This window comes from Glycine soja, chromosome 19 (assembly GCF_004193775.1).
Source record: "Glycine soja cultivar W05 chromosome 19, ASM419377v2, whole genome shotgun sequence".
NCBI classification, from domain to species: Eukaryota; Viridiplantae; Streptophyta; class Magnoliopsida; order Fabales; family Fabaceae; genus Glycine; species Glycine soja.
The window spans coordinates 49,143,256-49,167,175 of NC_041020.1; the positions used below are offsets into that span (position 1 = coordinate 49,143,256).

Below are 23,920 nucleotides of genomic sequence, written 5' to 3' on the forward strand. Positions count from 1 at the left end.
TGTAATAATCAAAGTATTTCTTTTACACCTTGTTTGCTTATATAATATTCTTTTAATTTAGAATTTGATAAAATTAATTTTAAACCACTTAATTTGATTAAGAGGTATACTTAAATTAATTTGAATTATATATTTACATTAAAATATATAATTTCATTTAAAATGTGAAAATTAATTTTCCAACTTTTAAACGAACCAGATAAATTTATAGTTGAAAGAAAAGGTAAAATGAATTTGAAGTGGAGTGGAGAAATTAATCTGAGTTGTACCATTTGGAAATTAACACCAGAATTGGCAGGCAAATAGGAAAAAAGAATAGTAAGTCCCACAAAAATTCAATCCCGTATTCCCAACGACAAGAACAGTTTTAACTTTCAAAAGCCTATGCACGGATATACAGTAAGGAAAATTAATAATTTCCCATTCCTCATTTTTCTCATGTTACTATTTTAATATTTTTTTTCACAGTATTTATCTTTTCAGGAAACATATATTTCAATTCTTAAGAATTTTACAACCTAAAGGATTAGTTGAGTGGAACAAGATAAGATCTTGCGTTTGACAAGTCACGGGTTTGAATTCGGTTAACAAATTTTTTTTTACAGTACATAATGATTTGTGTCTAAGAATAGTCTTTTTGAGATAATTAATAATTTTGCATTTGAGAATATGAAGAAATAATAGTCTTTTTAAAAAAATTTATTTGATTTACTGATAAATAACTTTTGGCAAAAAATTATATATTTTGTATATGTGAATGGTTGACTTTTTTTTTCTACAGATGCATGTCAATGATATGAATAATTACTTTTTAATGAATATTTTGCAGAAAAAACTGAGTATTCAACAGAAATATGAAGATTCAATATCTACTCCAATAGTAACGTAGAAGGGAAGGGAAGGGAAGGGGGAAAGAAGGTTGTACGGATGCGTTGATGCTTAATTTTCTTGAAACGGTGCCAATTTTGTCGTTCGTGCTTTCCATTAATTTGACTTTGCTTCGCCCGCTAATGGACGTCACTTCGTTCTCGTAAATACTAGTACGTCCTTTTGAAATTTGATTTCTTTTTTTTGTTGCGAAATTATATCAGTCAAACTTACAAAAAAAAAATTTAAAATATCTTTTATTCTTTTTTCTTAATATTCTTCTAATTAATAAAAATTGCATAAATTGTAATATTTCCTTTTCTTTTTTCCGTCTAAATATATAATAGATTACTGTTTATATAAGTCTATAGGATAAGATAATAAATAATTATCTTATTCTTATTTTAAATGTAAAATTAGAGCTTTATTTAAATAAATTAGTGTATTTAAAGTATGTCTATGATTTATTTTCATTAATTAAAAGGCATCCGGCGCGGGTACAAAAGATTAAGAATGAAAATTAGTTTTCTCTTTTTTAAAAATAGATTTTTTTTCTGTAATGTTATGTCAAATTCTCAATATTTCATATTACTATCATTTATTTTACGTTATCACTAGATTTTGAACGTGTACGTTGTTTGGGTTTGTTTATATTATACATTTATAATATTTAAATTTAGTATTATTTTAATATATACTATTAATAAAGTAACATTGTCTATGGCTAAAAATATGTTTTGGCAAATATGTATAATTCTATGCAGTTCAACAATTAACTTGACTTTTATTAATTGTAATTAAATAGCGGAAAAACAAAATTAATAATTATTAACTTGTATTCATAATTGTTTATTTTTAAGAAAAAAACAGATGCAATTCTTTGGAGGGATCAAGAAATACTTTTTTTTAGTATAGATACAAAGTAATTTAATTATTTTAGGAGGCCATTATCTTATATAGTTAAGTATATGTAGTTTTGTCCTGCATATGCAAGCCAAGGAAATAGATGAAAATTTTGAAACAGAGAGCGTCACGCCTTAGGTTTGGAGAGGCCCAAGGATGTGCCTCACCTTTGACAGAGCATGACTCTAAGCTTGAGATGGAAGACAACCCTTCCTTGTAATTGTGTGGTTATTATTATAATATTTAATAATTTTATCATACCAGAATTAAAATTTTATATTATAGTAATTATGTTTAAAAATTTATAATATTTTAAAATTATTTGATATATCATTTTTGTAAATCAAAATAAATGTAATATAAAATTTTTAAATATATAAATTGAGTTTCATTCAATAATCTTTTTAATTTTGTTCAATTCTTTAAAACTTGGCACAAATAATCTATATAATTATAATTCAATGTTAAATCAATAAAATAATATTTTATATAAAGTTATTAACGATAAAAAAAAAGTATGTGTAATATACTGTATTGTAAAGTAAGTGTAATATACTGTATTGTGTTCTGTAGTTAAAAGAAAGTATAATATACTTTGTTGCAAGTTCATTTCTTCTCATTTATTATTATTATTTATATAAATTCAAAGCATTTATCATAAAGTAATCCTTGTATGAAAATGGTTAAAAGAAATTATTCAACAAAAAAATGTTAAAATCAATAATTTTATTTATTATTATTATTATTATTGTCATTATTCTATAATTAAATATCTTAAAAAGTATAATATGCATATGCAGATAAATGTCCATATAGAAATTTTAACACTTTAACTATTTTGACGATACTGTTATTGTTTTCTGAATATTCAATTCACAATAGTTTGGAAAAGTTGTTTTTATATGAATATAAAATTAATGTTAAGTTGATAATTTTATTAATATTTTAAAACCCAGACCCATCTAATTCAACTTGGGGTTGGATTATGTTAGTAGATTGGATTGGGTCATGCTCACTCGAGTGGAGAATTTGGAAAATTGGTCATTATCAGTGGAGAATTTTTTTTATATATAAAAAAACACTATAAATAAAATATGGCCTGCCTGCATACTTGTCGTACGTTGATATTGGATTCCAAGAGATGCATGGGATCAAACGATACCATCTAAGCTTCCCCAAATGCAACAAAGGAACAAATTGTTTTACGAGCGTGTTTTGAATTTCTCTTTTATTCATCACGCTCAATCTCATGATTATATTATATTTGTGGATTTGGCTTTTTATGATAAAATAAAGTTAAGTAACTTTAGTTGGTGAGAAATTAAATTAACTATTAATGTTTTAACGTACCTTGGATTTGTTATCTACAACGACATAATATCCGTTGATTCTTTTATATATATCAACAATTAAGTTCATCAACTGTAACTTTTAAACTGAGTTATTGTCCACTTAGAATTCAGAACCCTATATTTGTAGCCATCTTTTTCACATGAGGTGATTAAAATTTGGACCACTTAATTATAATGTCTTATACTATAAATTGTGTGATCTTCGATTCTTCTTATAAAAAACAAGTATTAGTGTATATATCACTTATTTAAAAAAACTGGAGGTAATGCCTCATAATTTATTTTAAGTTGTTAGAGAAAGATGCATTAATAAGTTATTAGTTTTATATTATAGACGGGGTAATTGATATGGAATTTTTGACGTTGGTTACTGTCAAAAAAGAGGCACATGATGATCGATGACGTACTCTAATTAAGGCGCGGGAGTGGAGTTTGAGATCTTCAAAGGAATTCTGGCTGCTTATGTCTCTAGTTCTGATTTTAGATTAACAGAGTCTGCAATTGAATCAGATTTAGAAGCTCTTACAAGTATTCACTATATATCGTCGAAACACACAAGAAGCTATGAAAGATCGAAGACATAGGTGAAGAAGCAAAGCAACCATGATCAATAGCAGATACTAAGTGAAAGAGAGGTTTGTCTTCTCGTAGATGATATCAATGTTCTCCTCAAACATCTAAGAATGTGATCTTATATATATAACATCTAAGAATGTGATCTTATATATATATATATATATATATATATATATATATATATATATATATATATATATATATATATATGCTTCACAAGGGGTTGATACGTACTGAGTGGAACTAAAGAATTGATCTGCAATATATTAATGGTGGTTGTTAAAAGCTTCCCAACAACTACAATGTAAAGAGATTTGCCTGCAAAAATTAAACTATGACACTCGGAGTTAGATATCAAAAGGTGACGGGCATCAGAGTTTAAATTCATATATCTCATAGTGTTGAATCCGAAATTTATTTAAGTTGGTTGACGTATCATATAACAGTAAATGCAATTGACTGTTTTGAAAATATTTTTAGCATGTCAATTGAATAAAGTGACTGAATTATCATAAATCCTCTAACATAATTTAAACAATTGCACTATTATTTGTCACGTATTGAATATTTCTGGAAGGTGTTGTCCGCTCACTCTCGAACGTTAGGTCAATTGAAACTTGTATTAATTCCATTCTTGCATACCACAATTAGATCGAATGTAGTCTAAAACAATTTTTGACATCGTATATTATTTTATCTATCCCTTTTTTCATTTAATTATATAAACAACACCAAAACATTCTATAAATTAAATGTGACCACTAAAGTTGTCAAATAAGTTGTACCAAAAATAATTATATTATATTTTTAATATATCAGTAAAACATATTTCAAATTATTATGGAAAATACGAAGATAGGTTTTGCTGTGCAATAAATGTGGTTTATCTGAATGCATTTATAAAAAAAGTTATTAAATTTTTATAATTTAATAAGGATTAATTATAATTAATCATAATAATTCTCATAAAATGTTACAAACATACTCTCTAACACACTTTTATGGACATATTCTTTTATTGGTTGAAATCGATTGAAAAACAAAACTTTGTCCTACATTCTATTTAATAATTTTTTCTCTTAATTTTTTAATTTTCAATAAAATTTAACCAATAAAAAATATTCTATTTGTAAGAGTGTGTTAAGATGTGTGAATTTAGTACTTCTCAACTTATAATATATAGCAAAATAGTACCTTGCTACAGTTTAGTAATATTTTTTAATTAAATATTTATTAAAAATGTTACTAATGATAACATTTAAAAATATTATCAAATATGAATAAATATTATTAATATGTTTTTATAATATTTTATTAAATGTTTGCATAGTTCATATAACATTTGATAAAAGATTCGTGATATATTAATAATATTTATTTATATTTGATAATATTTTTAAATATTTACATTTTTAATTTAATAAGTGTTAGAAAAAAAAATATTACTAAAGATTACCTGTGTGTTGTGTTGTACTATACCAATAATACAAAATCAAGCACAATTAAAGCTGACAAATACACCACCAATGAATAGTCGTTATTTATGATCTTGAAAACAGAAAGCAATACAAACTTGCATTGTAGGCTCGAAGAAGGCCGCACAAGCTTACAATATTGTCTACTCGCTCGCAGAAAGAGTACGTACAAGGGAATTTACATTGACCTTAATTTAAAGAGATGAGTAAAAACTTGAACTTACAACATGTTAATCGGAGTATTTAGTACAATATTTATTTCAAAATGGAATGAGAAGCATATTAGTTTATTAGGGAATATATGAAGCAAAATCAAATGGAGCGCGTCTACTTGAACAGAGTTCACGTCATAAATAGATCGTACTCTACACCGCGACATACATACGATGAATCAATGAATTCAGAAAATTCATTCTTCCACCTACGTCTGCCAACAAAGCCGGCCTCATAATGTTCAATCCAAATGAATAAAACGACAAATCGATGTTATTATATATGTCGTATATCCCCCCAAAAATTATTACTTGGATTCTATAAACCTGCATGCAAATAAATAACTCGAGTGTTAGCAAGCCTTGGCCTTGAACACCCACAACCAAACCTAAGCAGCAACTGAAGTACTAGTCATATATCCAACAATCAAGAATAAATATAAAGGAGCGAACGATCGATGGAGTTTCCTACGAACCTTTTGCCAGACGAAGCGAGCCCAGAATGGATGAACAAAGGAGACAATGCATGGCAGCTTATGGCAGCAACTGTGGTGGGTCTCCAAAGCATTCCGGGGCTGGTGATTCTCTACGGAAGCCTAGTGAAAAAAACATGGGCCATTAACTCTGCTTTCATGGCCTTCTACGCCTTCGCGGGGGTACTTCTATGCTGGGTGGGGTGGGGATTCCGCATGTCATTCGGCGAGAAAATGGTGTTCTTCTTGGGGAAACCCGGGGTGGCGGTGGACGAGAAGTTTCTTCTGGGGAAAGCTTTTCTGGGGCTCTTTCCCAATGCTACGATGGTGTTTTTTCAGGGGGTGTTTGCGGGGATCACCTTGATCTTGATAGCTGGGGCGTTGCTCGGGAGGATGAACTTTCGTGCGTGGATGCTGTTTGTGCCTCTTTGGCTTACTTTTTCGTACACCGTCACTGCCTTTAGCATTTGGTGCCCCGATGGCTGGTTGGCAAAGCTTGGAGTTATTGATTTCTCTGGCGGATATGTTATTCACCTCTCCGCCGGAGTTGCTGGTTTTACTGCAGCTTATTGGGTCATTCACTTTTCTCTTATTTATCACTTTTACCCAAAAAATTCATTTAAATAACTAGTCGTATGTCTTAGTAACTCATTTATAATCGAAATTATGAATAAATACTTAAATCATTTTTTTTAAAGCAAACTCTTACTATAAAAATTCATAATTGTGTTTTAAGTTAACAAATAAATTTTGTGATATATTTTTTATGTTGATCCAAATGAAATTGGGATCGATTTTCTTATATAGAATCGTATTATGAATGAATAAAATGAATTAATAATAAAGACTCTATAATAATAGGTTCTTTGTCTAATTAATTGTATCCAATTATTAATGTTAATTAAGTAAGTTTTTTGAAAAAAATTAATCACTAATAAAGATTAATTATTGATAAAATTAGTAAATACTTTATTGTATCAATAACTTAAAAAAATTATATAAGGTACTATTTTACAATTTAAAGAATTTCTTTAATATTATAATTTTTAAACATGTTTTTTCTTTAAAAATATTGTTGCTAAAATAAAACTCAAACAAACGGCCCTGTATATAATACCTGAAAAGAAAATGCAGATCTTTTTTTTTAGGGGAAATGCAGATCTTGTTAACTATCTGCACTATAAATATCATAATTGGAAAGTATATAATAATTATTTTGAGTTATACATATACAACACCTAATTAAAATATCATATATGATGCGCGAATATATTTTTCATGTTTCAACTAAAATATAAATATGGGTGATATTGTTTTTAAAAAAATTGAATGATTATGGTACACATAATATTACCAAACAACTTTTGAAGTAAAATTTAATTCCACTCTTAATTTTATTTATATGTACAAATATACAATGAATATTCAAGAGAAAGGAATAGAACATTTTTTGCGTGAATAATTTGAAGTAGTTAATTTTCTTTATAAAAAAAATGCTGACATTTGCATTGCATGTGATGGTGGTTGAATAGGTGGGTCCACGATCTGAAAAGGACAGAGAAATATTTGCATCAAACAACATGATTGTGGTGCTTGCAGGCGCAGGCCTGCTTTGGATGGGTTGGAGTGGGTTCAACGGTGGAGGTCCGTTCGTGGCGAGCACGGTGGCATCTCTGGCCGTCCTTAACACACACGTGTGTGCTGCTGCTAGCATCATCGTCTGGGTCCTACTCGACACTTTCTACTTTGGTAAGCCCACTGTGTTTGGCGCCGTACAGGGCATGATCACTGGTCTCGTTTGCATCACACCTGCCGCAGGTACAAACACACCTTTTTCCTTCAAACTTGGACCTGAATAATAATTTTAAAAATCTAGATAATGATATGATTTTTATTTCATTAAGAATAAAATATGTTTTTTTGTTTTTAGTTTTTTAATTCAATATTTAAAGTTTTTTTTTCCATTTTTAAAGAAAACACAGGACAATGTTTTAAGCTACCATTTCTTATATTTCTTTTTTGTCTTTAATATTTTTAACCTTGTATTTAAAGAGAAACATTTTATGAAATTTTCATTTTTAAAGAGAAAATAAAAAATAACTTTATAAAACTTTTAATTTCCATTTTCAATTGAAATTCTACTTTTTCTCATTTTTATTTTATTTATTTTTCTCTTATTGAAATAAACAAAATAAATTTTTGTTTTTTACTGATCATTTATCGCATTTTTTTTTTCTTGAGTTATATGTATAGATAGTATGTGCGTCCAATCATTCGTCCTTTACAATGATGTCGCCTGCTTTTGCCTAACCTCTCCCTTTTCATCATTTTCTATACACCAATTAATACATTTCACAAAACATGAAAGACAAGAGTAAAACCAAATTACCTTATAGGAGTTTTTCTTAAAGGCTAAAGTGAAATATTATTTATAGCAACTAGCTAGTTTTAGCACAAGTGGTGCCAACCTTATAGGAGTATCCATTGTAAACGGATTTCTTTTAATCCGACATGATTTTTTTTAATGTTTATATATGGTGATTATAGGAGTATCCAATGTAAACGAATTATTCTTAAATAATAAAATGCTATGAGTATAATGTATATAGAAAATAATCAAACAATTAAAAAGAATTAGTATAGAAGTAAAAATAAATGTAGGAGCATGACAGAAGAAGAAATTTGATGAATCCTGAGAGAATTGTAAAAATAAAGATTCCATTCCGTGAACAGGAGTTGTGCAAGGGTGGGCAGCGATCTTGATGGGTGTGATGTCAGGAAGCATTCCCTGGTACACAATGATGATCCTCCATGACAAGCTCCCATTCCTAAAGCAAATCGACGACCCCATGGCGGTGTTCCACACCCATGCCGTCGCCGGCGCTCTCGGCGGCGTCCTCACGGGGCTCTTGGCGGTGCCTAAACTGTGCCGTCTCTTCTACATGGTCCCCGATTGGGAAAAATACATTGGACTCGCCTATGGCCTCCAGAACGGTGCAACTCATGCGGGTCTAAGGCAAATGGCCATCCAAGTTGGGGCCATAGTTTTCGTTATTATCTTCAACTTTGTTACGACCAGCTTGATTTGCTTGCTCGTGGGGTCCATAGTACCACTCAGGATTGACACCGATGCTTTGCAAATGGGTGACAAGGCAATGCATGGAGAAGAGGCTTTCGCTTTCTATGGAGGAGACCCTACAGCAAAGTTTGAGAACCTCAAGCACAATAAAGTTTATGATACTCAAGACTTTTCGTTTGTTAGAGACACAAGGTCATTTGCCCAGCTTCAAATGGTATAAGTAATTCAATTACTTGTTCTCAACAAAAACAAAAGAAAAATGTTCTCTCATCTTCCTACCAATTCTGAATTCTCCTCCGGGTAACCAAATTAAAGGACTTTTAAAGAGGCTCTAAATTCGGGTTTGAATTTATGCTAATAAATGAGGTTTGGTAAATGCTGAGAAAATTTTAAGGTTATATATTTTCACTTCATACGTTAGGAAATTCATTAATGATTAATGATGCAACGAAACTTAATGAATGCTACGTGTTGTTATAACATTGGAGAATAATGTTCGTCCTCTCTCCAGATTAATTATGTACTGTATCTTCACTTGTTGATCTTAAATCTTAGTTCTCGTAAAATTCTTTTTTTTTTTTTTATATCAGTCAAATTCTTTTCGTACTATATGGTTCATGGTTTGCCTTATGAGTGTTTTCATTACTTTTTTATGCTCAAAGTCTACATGTCTTTAGCCACATTTATTGAAACATATGACTTTTCTGAAAAGAAAACTATGAATATTTTTACTATAATTAATAATATTATTTGTACAGAATTTCTCTATGATATTGTAACAATTATATAAAAATTAAGTACAAATACAATTACTCATTCCTTATCATCATTTTGAAAACTTTTATTGTGATAAAAAAATGTTAAAATATTATGTCAAAAGTATTTTTGAAATGCAAAGCATTTAAATAGAAGACAAATTAATTTCAAACATATGTTTTTAGTTAAAATTAATTTTTAGAACTAAGCTTACAAATACTAAAATCATTTTTATTTTTTATTTAGTTTTTTTATAACTAGGACATTATTTTTTATTTTACTTCAATATTCACATGCTCTTTCATTATAATTTATACAATAAATATTTATATTAAAATAATATAGATTGTGGATCATTGAGATAAAGCTCCACTTCTAATTTAAAAAAAAACGTAAAATATATTTATAAAACTGCATTTAAGTTTTGTACTTTATCCAATATACCACTAATTCTTAGTACTACTAGTACGCAATTTTGGGATAGACTAGACAGACAAGGTAGGTTTCAATTCCCTCATTGTACGGCAAAACTGAATAATTATAAATTTATAATGTGTAATTCAATGTTCTCTACACAGAGGATTGCCGAATGCGTATTTGTAGTGAATTGATTAAGATTCAGATTTCAGAGGTATTGCGTAATTGAAATGAGTTGATCAGAAAGAACTCTGAAATTGAGAAGTAAACACAATTCTTACGTCACTTCTTTAATTAAGAAATTAACTATGGGCGTTGTCCAACTGCTTTAATTAACACTTCATATCTTATATTTGTGGTTATGTTTGATAAGATTCTTGAGAAATTTATAAGCGGTACAACGATCGTTTAAGAAACCTTTCTGCCTTTATGACTTTTTTTACCTCTTTAGGAGGTTTTTTCTCAACTATAGGTGGTTTTTCTTCTTTATATATTGAGTTTTTTTTTTCCTTTTCACCTTTCTTTTTCTCCACCACCACCACTTATCTTCTAAATCTGGTCATTGCCCTTTTCTTTATCATTCCCTTCCTATCTTTCAGTCACTAACTCAGATCTTTCTTTTCTTATCTCAGGTCATTTCTTTATTTAATCTATTTGTTTATGTCCTCCTCATTACTTCTGGACATTTTCTATCACATTTCTTCAATTCAACTAAACTTGTTAAAGTCAACCTTTGCAAGAATACCCAAACCACTAGAGTTTATTTGTAACTCTATTTTACTCAAGTATATTGGCTTTATGCAAGCTCTGTAAACAAAACAAAACTGACTTAACCAGACTTGTTGTGAGTACTAATTTATTTTTGGTGGTCTCAAATGGAGTTATTGTTACTTCCTCACTTCTCATTTCTTATAATGTTTAACATTAATATATATTTAATGAAACTAAAATATTATTATATATTTAAACTAAAATATCTTTATTTAATATCTTGATATAAATTTGATGCTTGTACTAATAGTAGTGACTATTAAATAAAAGTATATTTAAAAAAACATTAATTAGACTTTAAAATTTAAAACATCAATTATTTTGAAAGAAAAATTAGAAGGCTAAAATATCAAAAATTATCACAAGGAGTATTTATCTATTGCGCACTATTGTGATGCTCTTTCGTTAACATCTTATATTTTTGTAAGTATCATAAAGCATTTTAATACATTTTAAAAAAATAAAATACTTAATATAATAAGTCATGTGATAAAAAAAAATATATATATATATTAAAATGAGGAGAAATAATATATATATATATATATATATATATATATATATATAATAACTCTCTTTCATTTGATAAACTCACTATTTTAATTTTAATTTATATATAAAATATATAACATTATTACATGAGTTTCTTAAACTATTTTTTTTATTAAGTCTCTAAGAATACAATATGAATACAATATGTTAATTACATTAATCCAAAATTTTAAAAAATGTTACTTAAGTAATATTATTAATATATATTCAGATAACAAAAAACAGTAAATAATTAAGTTTAAAATATATATAAAAATTTTCAAAAGTTTATTTAATTATTTTTTATTTGCCAAGAATTAACGTGAAAGTGTATTGTTATTAAAATATATAAGTCATTTTATTTTATTTTTGTCAAGTGTTAGGTGGAAAAGGCTTCTCATATTATTTGATTGAATATTCAATTTGATTTCAGACGAAGACGCGTAGCAACAGACCAACAGTTGAAGTATTCTTCACTCAAAGCAAAACCAAAGAGTCGAAAAATGTCAGACGGAACATTGCAGGTACTGGACGGAACGCACCTGAGAGGCGTCGATCTGTCCTTAGGCGACGACGGTCCATTCACCGGAGCTAACATACTCGACATTGCCCATTCCCGAGCCTCTTCTTCCCTCTTCGGTCTCTCATTACCCGATTATCTCAAAGCCTCTGCTCTCACGCGCCTCCGCACTCCAGACGCCGATGCTTTCCGCTCCGCCGAGTACACCGCCGACAAGGCCTCCGAGATTCTCCGAGACTACATCTCCGCCATCGCCAATGAACTCAAAGGTTTATTTTATTCTCCTTCTTCTGATCATCACGCAACTCACTACAGGTAAACTTGTGCGTGCGTGCGTGCGGTCAACCTCTTCAGTCACGCTGAAAAAAAGAAGCGCACTATTATTTTAAGGTTTACCGTTTTGTCTTAGGATGCAGGGAAGTTAAATAGTCCCTGCACTAGTACATGATCGATTAAGTGCTCTTAATTTTTAGTATTAGGACACATGCGTTCTCTAATCTCGATTTCTCGATCCGTGACTCTGATGGTGCCTATCCTCTTTTAAATTCGTATAAAATAATAAGTCTGAATTGATTTTACTATTTCGTTCAGTTCAAATTGCAAAGAGTCTTCTTATTTTCTTCACTAATTCTCGTCCACGATTGTGTAGATCTAGGCTCCTTTTCTTGCTATAATTTTCAGTTGCCGGTCGCTGAAAAGACTGAAATAGGTCGATTGTAGAGAAAGTAATTCCGTAAAGCAGAAAATTCTTGAGTTCCCTGTTTGATCGGATTTGACTGAAACGTGACGTGTATGATAACATCGTTACATTGTAGAACTTGTGGATTTGTTTTCGTGTTTTGTCTATGCGTATTAAGCTTTTACGAGCAATTAATTGGTTCTTTGAATTTTGACATGAAAATTAATACTGCTTTACATTTGTGTGTCTGTAGATAATCCTCTTGTTGTATCAGTCTTGGATGGAAGTACTCTCCGGTTGTTATTAGAGGATGAGGATGACTTTGCCATGTTAGCTGAAAATCTATTCACTGACTTAGATGTCGAAGACAAGGGGAAAATCAGCAAGAGTGAAATTCGGAATGCTCTTGTCCAGATGGGAGTTGAGATGGGCGTTCCTCCTTTCTCAGGTTCATTTTGCTCTTTTAGTTTGAAGGTTTTGTTTGTTTTGCTCTTTATTCTGTTTTTTTTTTATTATTTCTGGTGAGTTGACTATGGATAACTTATAATTATTTTGCAGCTGCAATTTTGTCTGTTCATCTCATACTCTCATTATTATTGATAATCTGTTTCTATGATCCTCAACTGTAAGATGTAAAGCATGGGACAGTTCACTGATTCCTATTCCATCTTGATTAAGATGTACTTAGGCCTTTTCCTCTTCTGTGGAGTGAAAGCATACTCTTAAATTTGATTATGTAATTTAGAAATATCAAAATCAAATATATAATTTGTTTTATTCGTGGAACTTTTTCCTGTCATGAGCAATAAGTTTCTGCTCTATCCTAGTTCCTCACTTTTTTCTTTTGCTCCAGAGAATTATTATGGTCAAATTGATGTTAGATTGATAGAGGCAAGTAATATTGTTGTATAATCTGTAATCAACAACTTTATTCTTGTTTTTTGGTTTCTTTTGTGGATTTGTAGTGTGACTGTGAGAACTGCTTTCTCCAGAGTTGCAATTTTAAGAAGGAAACGCACTAACTGGTATCAGGTTCCAAAATTATCATATATAGGAAAAGACGAAACATTTTAGTTTTCCCTGATTAATCCCCTTAGGTATATATAATTTTTCTATTTCTGCTTAGAACTGATTGAGTTCGTTGTTTCTAGAGTTTGCATCACAGTAACAGTGTTTTAGGAGACTTAATGTAATGAATTCTTGAAGTGAACTAAAATTGTGCTAGATGCCTAGATCTTACTATAACTACCAAATAATATTCATTCCTATCGCATTGTGGATAAGGCAACTGTCAAAGTGTACAACTGCACTAGGACACCAAATATAAAAATAAATGGCTGATCCTTTGGATTGCCTTGAGGATATTTATAATTGAGCACGGGCTTCTACAGTTCTAATTTTGGCCCTCAAACTCAACGAGACTTTCACATCCTCACAAGTCACAAGCCATGTGTTATACAACAAGGCTGTGACCTTGTGTACTTGTGCTGATTATTCATCAATCTGTGTTTATGTCTTATTTTCCACTTGCCAATGTAGCATTTGGGTTGATTAACAGTGTGTGTGTATATATATATATTTATATATATGACCTATGTTCTTTGGCTTTGGAAATTTTCTTAGATTATGGTTCTAGCGTTCATAGATAATGTGTTGAAATGCATAAATTTACATCTATATAAAGGAAATTATGAAGTATATTTTCCATTCGTTGAAACTGACCGCAACATGTGCCTTATTATGATAGGTAGGATTTATTTAATCTGTTTGTCAGCACTATACATGTCAATTATCTCGGTCTGGTAAAACTGACTTTTTTTTAGCATGAATGAGCAGAATTTCCTCAGCTAAATGACTTGTTGAAAAAACATGGGGCGGATGGAGAAGAAAAATTGGGTCAGGCACAGTTTGCACAGCTTCTGCAGTCTGTACTGCAAGATCTAGAAGAGGAACTTTCTAAACAAAATGTTGTTTCCATTCAGAATATTCGAATCATTAATGGCTGTAAGCTAAGACAGGTATTTTTCATATTTTATTTAGAAATACCGTGTTCCAATCTTATATGTTTTTCGTATATCCATAGATTCTATGCTATACCATCCTTTTATTTAGTTTATAAAAAATACATCATTATTGAAAAACATAAAAAACCCGTTAAAGCGCGTACCTGTTCCCACTATCCAGCAATTGTTTGAGACGATTTTAGAAAGAGAAAAAAAAATATTGGTTGTGATTTTTGTGACATCCTGAACGCTTCAGTCCAGCAAACTCTTATTTATCAACTTATAGTTATATTGTGGTCAATACTGCAGCTATTGGCCAATGAACAGGAATTAAACACCATTGTGGAGAAGGCATTGCTGGAAAAACCGGAAGCAAAGGATGGACTAGTAGGGAACACAGAAATAATAAGGAGCTTCCTTGAGAGAAACGCAAAGGAATTGGGTTTACCGCCAGCTCAAGCTGACAATGCAGTTGTTCTTCTTTATGACGCTGTCTTTGCTGAAATAACAAAAGAAAAAGATGGTGCTGAATTAGATAAAGAAGAGCTGGCAAAACTTGTGAAGAATATCCTCGAGAAATTCGCAGAGCAGCTAGAAGTTAATCCTGTGTATCAGGACTTAGCTTGAGGAACGTGAGTTAATGGGCCACATTTCATATGTTATGTTTGAAACTTTGCATCATTACAAAGTATTTGGGATTCGCACCCCCTCTCCCCCAAACTTCAGCAATATGTATACTGTATAATGAATTTTACTTATGTGGATTGTGGAGGTGCCTTAAATAGCATGCATGGTCATGAGCTTGGGTAATTTTGTTTTAAAATTATGAGATTTTTTTTCCTAAGTCAGAAACACAAGTGGCCATCCATTCATTCGGTCAAAGATTAATTTCGCTCACAAATACATGATTATTGTTCATCTAAGAAAAATTTTCACATAAAAATAATGGAACATGAGTTATTTTAGCAAATAAATTGTTTTCTCACATGTAAATACAGTGAAATTTTATATCACTCTGTCAACCTTTGCATTACAAAATTATGAGATTGGTGTAGAATTTGAATAAATTTTTAAAATAAGGTAAGTCAATATAAAAAAAGCATGACACAAGGAAATAAATAATTTCGCATATATATATATATATATATAACAGCACTAGAAGTGCCAGAAAATACAAAGATCAGGCCACGTCAAACGTGCCCCTACCACAGTACCAATAGTTACAAGAAAACAACTATTCTCCTACTGCATCTTACACTATACATACCAATATGAATGCATAAGATAAGATTCAATAGGAATCCCGCAAAATAAAACAAAATACAAGCCCAGCCTATGTTGTTGAAGAACCCAAGATAAGTCACTTGCCCCTGCCTATACTTCACAAGGAAACGTGATCACCCCCTTGCTCTCCAAGTGCCAAGATGTGCACTTTCTATAGTCTAGAAGCACATAATGCCCCACCCTTCAACCAAATATATGCAAGCTCCACTCAAATCACCCTTTAATGCATGCATCATGGTTTAAGGCCCACATCACAAAAGGGTAGTCAAAAGATTTAATCTTTTTCTTCATCCATGACCAAGCTATAAATTCCACTTCTTTTATAACCAAATCCTCCTCAAATTCCTTCTTGTTGAAGATGCAATCATTCCTCCTTTTTCAAATGCACCACATAACCGCACACCAAAGAACAAAACATCTCTCTTTCTCGCCCTTATTCCTACCATGAAAGCCGTGTTGCCACATATGATCCGCAACACTACTTGGAAGCACTGCTATTAATCTTAACCATTTATAACACCGTTTCCAAATGACACATCAACCTTTGGGCACGTGAGTAGAATATTCAAAAATTGTAACTGATATTTAACCCTTTAATTTTCTTAAAATAAGTCATTAATTATAAATAATATTTAAAATATTGTTGGCAGTAGTTAACACGAGTAAAAGTCATGAACAGGGGAGTAAATAAATTAAATAGTTCATGAATTGTATAAACTCCATAAATAAACTTATTTTAACAATAAAAAAATCAGTTCAAGACCACCAAACACAATAATCAATTGTAGTGAGATTGTTCTAATTTGATCAAAAATCTCAAATTTATATCCTAGGTATGAAATTGTATTAAATATTATGAGGGAAAATTTTATTGTCCATAGTAATCCTATGCAGATCAAACATGATTGACTTTAATAAAAAAAATACCTATATTCTAAAAAAAAAATAATTCAAGTATACTTATGAGCTGAGTTCAAGTTTTATAGGTCTGTTATTAAGTATTAATACATTATTTAGTTAAAAGCACAGAACGACGGAAAACAAAATTCTCTTGGGTTTAATTTAAGGATCCCTTTTTTTGGTTTGCAAATGGAGGAAAAGAAGAAAAAAAAATATCATACTTATATTTCTTCATAAATATTAATGGAAGAGAGGGATGGGAAATTAAATTCTATCACTTATTTTTTTTCTTATTTTCCATATTCAAAGGAAAGACAAAAATGGCACAAGAAGTTTTGACTCCTCTTCGTTTTTTCTCTCCTCCCTTCTAATTTTTTGTAGCTAATAACAAAAAATTATAAAAATTTATTCCTTAACTAGTGTCTTAAGGGCAGTGATTGATATTTTTCTTAATTTTATGATAATCTAATTAAACCAACCTATGAATACGCCGGCAGATCGTAACCTGCATAAAGAAGAAAGGAGATTTGGCGCGAAATTCTGCTAGAAGGGAGGGACACGTGACTCACAAACAGCAAAGTGAGGGAGGCAGGCGTAGCACAAGGTTGAGGAGGAAGAATATAAGGCTGAAGGGATTACACTTTGCAGTATTATTCTGAAGTGATTCCTTTCCCCAGTTCTCTACTCCTTCTCTGCTGAGAGCTATTTTCTTTCCCCTTTAATCCTTCTCTCATCTGACCCCTTTCTCTCAGGTGATCTTGTTGCCGGTATACGACCGAGGAGTGTGCCGTGATCTTCGTGCTTCTTCTACTTTGTTGCATCGCTGTTAGTGTAGCTTATCTTGACTTTGTTCTCTGATCATTGTAAACAATTGCTGCTGCTGAATTGAATTGGTTGCTGCATAATTCAATTGTAAACAATTGCTGCTGCATAATTGAATTGTTTGCTGCATAATTCAATTGTTTCACAGATGGCTATAAATTTTACGCGATGAATTGCCATTGGCTGAGTCATTTTCTTTAAGAGAATGACGTGAAAAAACACGCGGTTAGCACTTTACCCCAATCAAGTGGGGGGTCCCAAAAAATTTAGAGCTAGGAAGGACAAAATGAAAACTGAAAATTCATTTTAGCCTTCTTGCGCTCCACGTTACAATGCTCACTCACAGCTAACGTTCACCATGACAAATCAGCCACTTCCGACAACATACGAAAATGTAGATCACTTTCGTGTTCTTCCATTTCGAAAGTTGCAATGATAGACAACTGCGAAACCAGCCAAATAAAACCCATAGTCCATTGCCCAATTGCTAAGTCTCACAATCAAAAGTTTCCATCAAGAACGAAACTTTTTATCTAGTTCCACTTGGCCCAAGCCTTGGTCCATCATCTTTTAAGAGAACCACTGACGTCACTTTCATTAAGAAATCCATACTTCGACTAAAAAAAAACTTGAAATTCTTAACACCACAAAATGAAAGACGAAATTTAAGTTCTTTTGATATCAATGTTTGATTAAACATTAAAATTTGATATCAACCTTTATTATAAACTTTGATTGCACAAAATTACCAAAATAAAGTTCATTTTTTTTAAGAGAATACAGTAAATGCAACTAAGATTTGACATCTAAATTTTGTTCAACAAAACCTGAAATTCATGCAGAAGAAATTTTTCTTATGATTATTAATCAATTTATATAGACTTTAAACACAATTTAAAATTTGCCAAGCAGTAACATCACCTTAAGCAGCAGTTATTATTATTACCTCAAACAAAACAAGAACATAACACCATCCGTTACAAATACATGAACAAGTTCCAAAACTAACTTCAATAGCTAATCTGTAACCATAGATCTCTACAAAATAGCAACATAAAAGCCTGCCCTTCACTTGGAAATGCATTGTTCACTCTTATTCTTTGCCATCTGCTGCAACTGCCGAACATCCCTTGCACTAGCAGCTTTATTCTTTGCCATCTGCAGCACGTAGCGAGCCAAGTTGAACTGGGGCTTGAGTCTGAACCACTTTGGATGATCCATAGCCTGATAAATCAACACCTTCTGCCTTCTCTTTCTCAAGCTGCTCTTTGATCCAAAAGTATGTAATTCTCAGCCCATCCTACAATATGAAAATTGAGATGCTATGAGTTGTGTGTGTGTTTGGTTAACCAGTTAGAATGGTACAAACAGACATTCACATCAATGACACAAAATCCTTGGTTCCTAATTTTATGCTTTGAAAAGTCTGAACTCTCGTTTGTAGTGATACTTGAAAACGGGTTTCCAAATACACCCTAAAACATACAATCCTGTTGATTGAGAATAGATTAAAAAGCAAAAGAGGGGGAAACCAGAAGTAACCCCATAGAAGATAAGAAAAACTGCAAAAATCAGACATTGAACTTTAGTAAAAATTGAACACTTGAAAATGTATGATAGGAAAATATTATAATGTGGGTAATATACTCATTCCATTACTTTTTTCTTGATGATGATCGATCAAATTTGGTAGGAAATTCTTTTTTCAGATAATAAAAGGAAAATTAATTTTAGACAAACACGTTAAAACAAACACAGTGATGGACTAATGACTGTTAAAAAACCTTCATCAGAAGTAAGAAATAGGAATAAATTGTATAAAGTGAAAACAAGGTGATTTTAACCCCATTAAAATAACAATAATACCTTCAACTTCATAGTTGGAGCCCAGCCAAGTTTCTCTTTGATTAATGTATTGTCTGAATTACGGCCCCGAACACCTTCTGGGCCAGGAATATGGTATATTGGTATATTCTTATCCTCAAAGCTAAGAACAATCTCTGCCATCTCATTCATACTGACCATTTCATCACTTCCAATATTCACTGGCTCCCGGAAGTCTGATTTAGTCAATCTAAACACAAAAATGGACCAGGACTGTAATGTTAAATCTTGGCAAGGAATTAGAACTAACTGACAAAAGACATAAAAGAAGCTAACATATGCTTGACTTGTTAAACACTAGACTGTGATTCTTAATACAACCAAATAGGGCAAATCTTATTGTAGTCACTTAAATCCCTCTTGCTTCCATTTAATTCAGTAGATCTTGATTGAGATAATAATGTTTCTGCCTAATTTGCAAAACTGTATTTCACAAAGAAACCTACTTTTGAAAATTGCAAACTGAAAATTCTTGGATTATCTTAAAACCTTCAGAACTAGCAATTTCAGAATAGAGATTTTACAATTAATTACATTTATGATTGAGCATGAATGTAACCTAATAATGGCACTCTACTCGATCATTTTCAGCATTCATAAAAACACATATCCATATAATTTAAATTTTAAAATGAGAAACCCTGTAAATAAGTCATTAATTTAGATGTAATAGTCATTAGCCACAAAATCCGCAAGGAATACCTCAGTACACCTTCAACACACTCATCAATGAAGGTGAAGGATCTTGTTTGCAATCCATCTCCCCACATCTCAAATCGATCTTTGGAAGTAAGTGTCTTGCGACAAAAAGCAGCAGGAGCCTTCTCCCTTCCACCTATATGACAAAACACAAAGCAACAAACTTGTTAAATCCAAAAGGCTACAAAAGAATGTCCACTAGTTTATTGACTCAAATACAACAACTGCAAAAACTTGCAATTCAGTCAAGAACATACCCTTCCATGTCCCATAAGGACCATATATGTTATGGAATCTCCCAATCCGGCACTCAATTCCAAAATCCTTGTTATAATGCTTGCATAACTCTTCTGTTGCAAGCTTCTCCAGCCCATATGCATCTTGTGGCTATAAAAAGTCAAATATTAAATATATCCCTGCTAACCTAAGTATTTTCAAGTGAATAACCAGAATAAGTTGAACAACTAATTAAAAGAATCAGCAACAAACCTCAGCAGGCCAGGCATCAGACTCCTTCAAACTCACATTTGTCTCCAACTGTTTGAATTCAGGATAGATACAAGCACTAGAGGCATAAAAAAACCTTAAAAAAAATAAACCAAAAAACAAGGATCACTATGACAGCGACATAAAGACTATATTATGCAATTGAAAGTGACATAATAACACATGTTTGTTTAAAATGAATGACCTCTTAACACCATTGATCCTGGCAGCCTCAATCATGTTGAAGCTAATCATGGTGTTGTTGTACATAATGACTGAGTGGTTGGACTGGATAAAACCCATCCCACCCATATCAGCAGCAAGATTGAAAACATGGTCCACACCCTTGGTAACTGTCAAGCAGTTATCCATGACCCTAAGGTCAACAAGATGGAATTCATGGCAGAACATGTCCTCAGTCATGTGCTCATTCTTCTTCCAATCAGAAGCAATGATGTAATGTCCCTCGGTCTTGAGGCGGCGAGCAATGTGTGAGGCAATGAAACCACCAGCCCCAGTGATGGAAATTCTGAGCTTTTCAGAGGGCCAGTAAGGTTCCCTCTCAAGGTTTTGGTATGTGTATGCTCCATAGTCGGTTGTTCCAGAACTTCCCATGCTGCACACCCCACATGAATGAATTAGTCAGAAACGCATAAAATATAACTAGAAACAACAATTCCGTCATGCAAGTTACTGTTTTTAAGGAAGGACCAGACAGAAAAACAGAATCTTGGGAGATGAAAACCAACCGACAGAGATTACAAGAAGCACATACATGCATACCCCCGCACGAGGGCACATGGAATGGAACAACATTATAAAAATGCAATAAAATAAATTAAAGGGTGCATATGAAAAATATTAACTCGCCGATACAAATTTTGCAAAAATATTTAGTACCTAAATAGGAGGTCATGGCAGGTAATCAGGTATTAAGATTAAAGAAAAGCAAAGTATGAAAACATGAAGCATGAATGAGAAAGTAGTGAGGCATTGCAACTTAAAAAGGTTGAACAAAAGAGTGAAAAGAGAGGAGATACCTGAGAACTGAAAGTGAAGAAGGATTAGGATTTAGGAGAAGAATGAAGGATACGGTTGGGTTTGGAATGCATGTGTGGTGGATGCCATTGCTATATATAGAATAGAGTGCCGAAGTGGGAAGGCAGAGCCACTCATTTATCACTTCTTATTTGAATGTCACCTTATTTTGATCATTTCTCATCTTTTCTTGTATCTTTTCACTATCATATCATATCATATCTACAATTTGTTATTGTGATAATGTTTTAAGATAAAATTATATATTGAAAATATAAAATAATTATTTTTTATCATCAATATTTGAATGCCGTGTTTATTTTGAATATCTCATTTAAAATTTTTCATTTTTTATATTTTTCCTATAATATCATTTCATTTATTATTGTGATTATATTTTAAGAAAAAATATTTTATTCCGATAATATACTTATTTTATATTATCAATATTTGAGTGTCATGTTATTTTAAATATCTCATTTGAAAATTTTAAACTTTTTTATATTTTTTTTCTATCACGTCATATATCATTTATCATTGTGATAATATTTTAAGAAAAAAATTATATAATAATAATATAAAATAATTATTTTATACTATCAATATTTGAATGTCATATTATTTTGAACATCTCATTTGAAAATTTCATCTTTTTTATATCTTTTTTCTATTATAATGTATCATAACCGTTGTGATAATTTAAGAAAAAAATTATACACTAATAATGTATAATAACTATTTTATATTATCATTTGACTGTCAAATTCTTATACTTGCACATTATTAAAACATTCTAATTAAATTATAAAATTATTCACATGTACTCTTTAATACTTTTAAAATATACCGTTTAAGTTTGAACTATATTTATTAATGTTTTGACTATTTTAAAACTATTCATATTTTATAATTTAAAATTTCATTAACTTGTTTTCTATAAATACCTTTGACTGATGACTACTGAAACAATTATTTCAAATAGTACTACTAGTTTCATTAGCATTACAAATTAATGTAATTTTTTTTAGAAAAAAAATATTATTAGTTGTTCTACATAAAACATGTTATTAATAAGTACAATAAATGCATTAATTAAAGATAAATAAATTAAAAGTGTTTACTGAGTGGTCTTATTATTACACTGCCAATGTAAAATAATGATTTTTATACATAAAAATAATGCTTTTATATGGTTAATATATGACCATTAAATTATTATACTTTTATATTATTAAATAATTCTAATTAAATTCTTAAAAAAATACTGCAATTAAATTCTAAAATTAATACTTTTATTATATATACCGTTTAAGTTTGAACTATATTAATAAATGTTTTGACTATTTTAAAAATTATTGATCTTTTATAATTTAATTTTTCATTAACTTTTTTCTATAAATACCTTTAACTGGTAGTAATTTCTAAATCAATTATTTCAAATAATACTAGTTGTTTCATTAATATTATTTATTAAAAAATTTACTCTATTTTTAAAAAAAAACTATTAGTTGTTTTATTTATAAAAATGTCACTAATAAGTACATTAAATGCATTAATTAAAGAAAAATGAATTAAAAGTATTTACTGAAAGTGGTCCTATGTGACTTTTTTATATGTTAAGAATACATGAATTAATTAAATCCATTACTTCATTAGTGACTTTTTTGTATTTTAATTGCATTAAATTAATTTTTTGTATTTGAAATAAATATTTTATACAATTGATTTCTTGATTAGTGTTTTAAGTACACTCATCAACATTCTCAATTATTTTTTTGCTACTAACATTTCGATTTTACAACATTATTTGACGAATCATTATTCTTAAATTAAAAATGAAAACATTGTAAAAATAAATAATTACTTAATATACTTATATACAAAAGGTTGACGATATTTATTTTATTTATTAACCTTTTACCTATCCAATCTTTAAATATTTATATAAAATTTGATATGTATATATAATGATTAAATAATATTAGAAAATTCAATTATTGTATATGTATCTGTAAAATTTGTGTTTTGCAAATAAATAAAAAATATTAAGTGAAGTACATGCTTAAGCTTGAGTCTTATAAAATGTATGTATGCTTAAAGCTTCATTTTTATATTGTAAACTTATAAAACTAGTTCCAGGAGATTGTCTTATTTTGCGTGATATGCGTTGTTGCATGTACTTGGAACAAGATT

The 23,920-nt window shown here is 30.5% G+C and overlaps 3 protein-coding genes across 3 annotated transcripts; 2 read left to right on the forward strand and 1 right to left on the reverse strand.

The window, feature by feature from the left end:
• Window positions 1–5,743: 5,743 nt before the first annotated feature.
• LOC114398216 (ammonium transporter 3 member 2-like) lies at window positions 5,744–9,313 on the forward strand. The gene is made up of 3 exons (XM_028360388.1): window positions 5,744–6,431; window positions 7,391–7,676; window positions 8,592–9,313. The coding sequence occupies exons 1-3, from the start codon at window positions 5,844–5,846 to the stop codon at window positions 9,155–9,157; spliced, it is 1,440 nt and encodes a 479-aa protein (XP_028216189.1). The 5' UTR covers window positions 5,744–5,843; the 3' UTR covers window positions 9,158–9,313.
• A 2,523-nt stretch (window positions 9,314–11,836) lies between these two features.
• Window positions 11,837–15,452, forward strand: LOC114400666. Its single transcript, XM_028363232.1, has 4 exons — window positions 11,837–12,201; window positions 12,865–13,059; window positions 14,448–14,629; window positions 14,924–15,452. The coding sequence occupies exons 1-4, from the start codon at window positions 11,916–11,918 to the stop codon at window positions 15,239–15,241; spliced, it is 981 nt and encodes a 326-aa protein (XP_028219033.1). The 5' UTR covers window positions 11,837–11,915; the 3' UTR covers window positions 15,242–15,452.
• A 3,080-nt stretch (window positions 15,453–18,532) lies between these two features.
• On the reverse strand, window positions 18,533–21,898 carry LOC114400533 (GDP-mannose 3,5-epimerase 2-like). Its single transcript, XM_028363022.1, has 7 exons — window positions 21,730–21,898; window positions 20,895–21,305; window positions 20,693–20,786; window positions 20,461–20,590; window positions 20,207–20,339; window positions 19,487–19,694; window positions 18,533–18,920 (listed from the first exon to the last, which is right to left on the reverse strand). The coding sequence occupies exons 2-7, from the start codon at window positions 21,302–21,304 to the stop codon at window positions 18,765–18,767; spliced, it is 1,131 nt and encodes a 376-aa protein (XP_028218823.1). The 5' UTR covers window position 21,305; window positions 21,730–21,898; the 3' UTR covers window positions 18,533–18,764.
• Between the last annotated feature and the right edge of the window lie 2,022 nt (window positions 21,899–23,920).

Excerpts from the sequence above, each read along its gene's own strand:
- LOC114398216 (XM_028360388.1), top strand. The coding sequence starts at position 5,844 with ATGGAGTTTCCTACGAACCTTTTGCCAGACGAAGCGAGCCCAGAATGG. Across the intron at positions 6,432-7,390 it reads GTTTTACTGCAGCTTATTGG|GTGGGTCCACGATCTGAAAA; the intron begins GTCATTCACTTT and ends GTGGTTGAATAG. Across the intron at positions 7,677-8,591 it reads TTGCATCACACCTGCCGCAG|GAGTTGTGCAAGGGTGGGCA; the intron begins GTACAAACACAC and ends TTCCGTGAACAG.
- LOC114400666 (XM_028363232.1), top strand. The coding sequence starts at position 11,916 with ATGTCAGACGGAACATTGCAGGTACTGGACGGAACGCACCTGAGAGGC. Across the intron at positions 12,202-12,864 it reads CATCGCCAATGAACTCAAAG|ATAATCCTCTTGTTGTATCA; the intron begins GTTTATTTTATT and ends GTGTGTCTGTAG. Across the intron at positions 13,060-14,447 it reads GGGCGTTCCTCCTTTCTCAG|AATTTCCTCAGCTAAATGAC; the intron begins GTTCATTTTGCT and ends ATGAATGAGCAG.
- LOC114400533 (XM_028363022.1), bottom strand. The coding sequence starts at position 21,304 with ATGGGAAGTTCTGGAACAACCGACTATGGAGCATACACATACCAAAAC. Across the intron at positions 20,787-20,894 it reads AGGATCAATGGTGTTAAGAG|GTTTTTTTATGCCTCTAGTG; the intron begins GTCATTCATTTT and ends ATTTTTTTTAAG. Across the intron at positions 19,695-20,206 it reads TGTGTTGAAGGTGTACTGAG|ATTGACTAAATCAGACTTCC; the intron begins GTATTCCTTGCG and ends TTTTGTGTTTAG.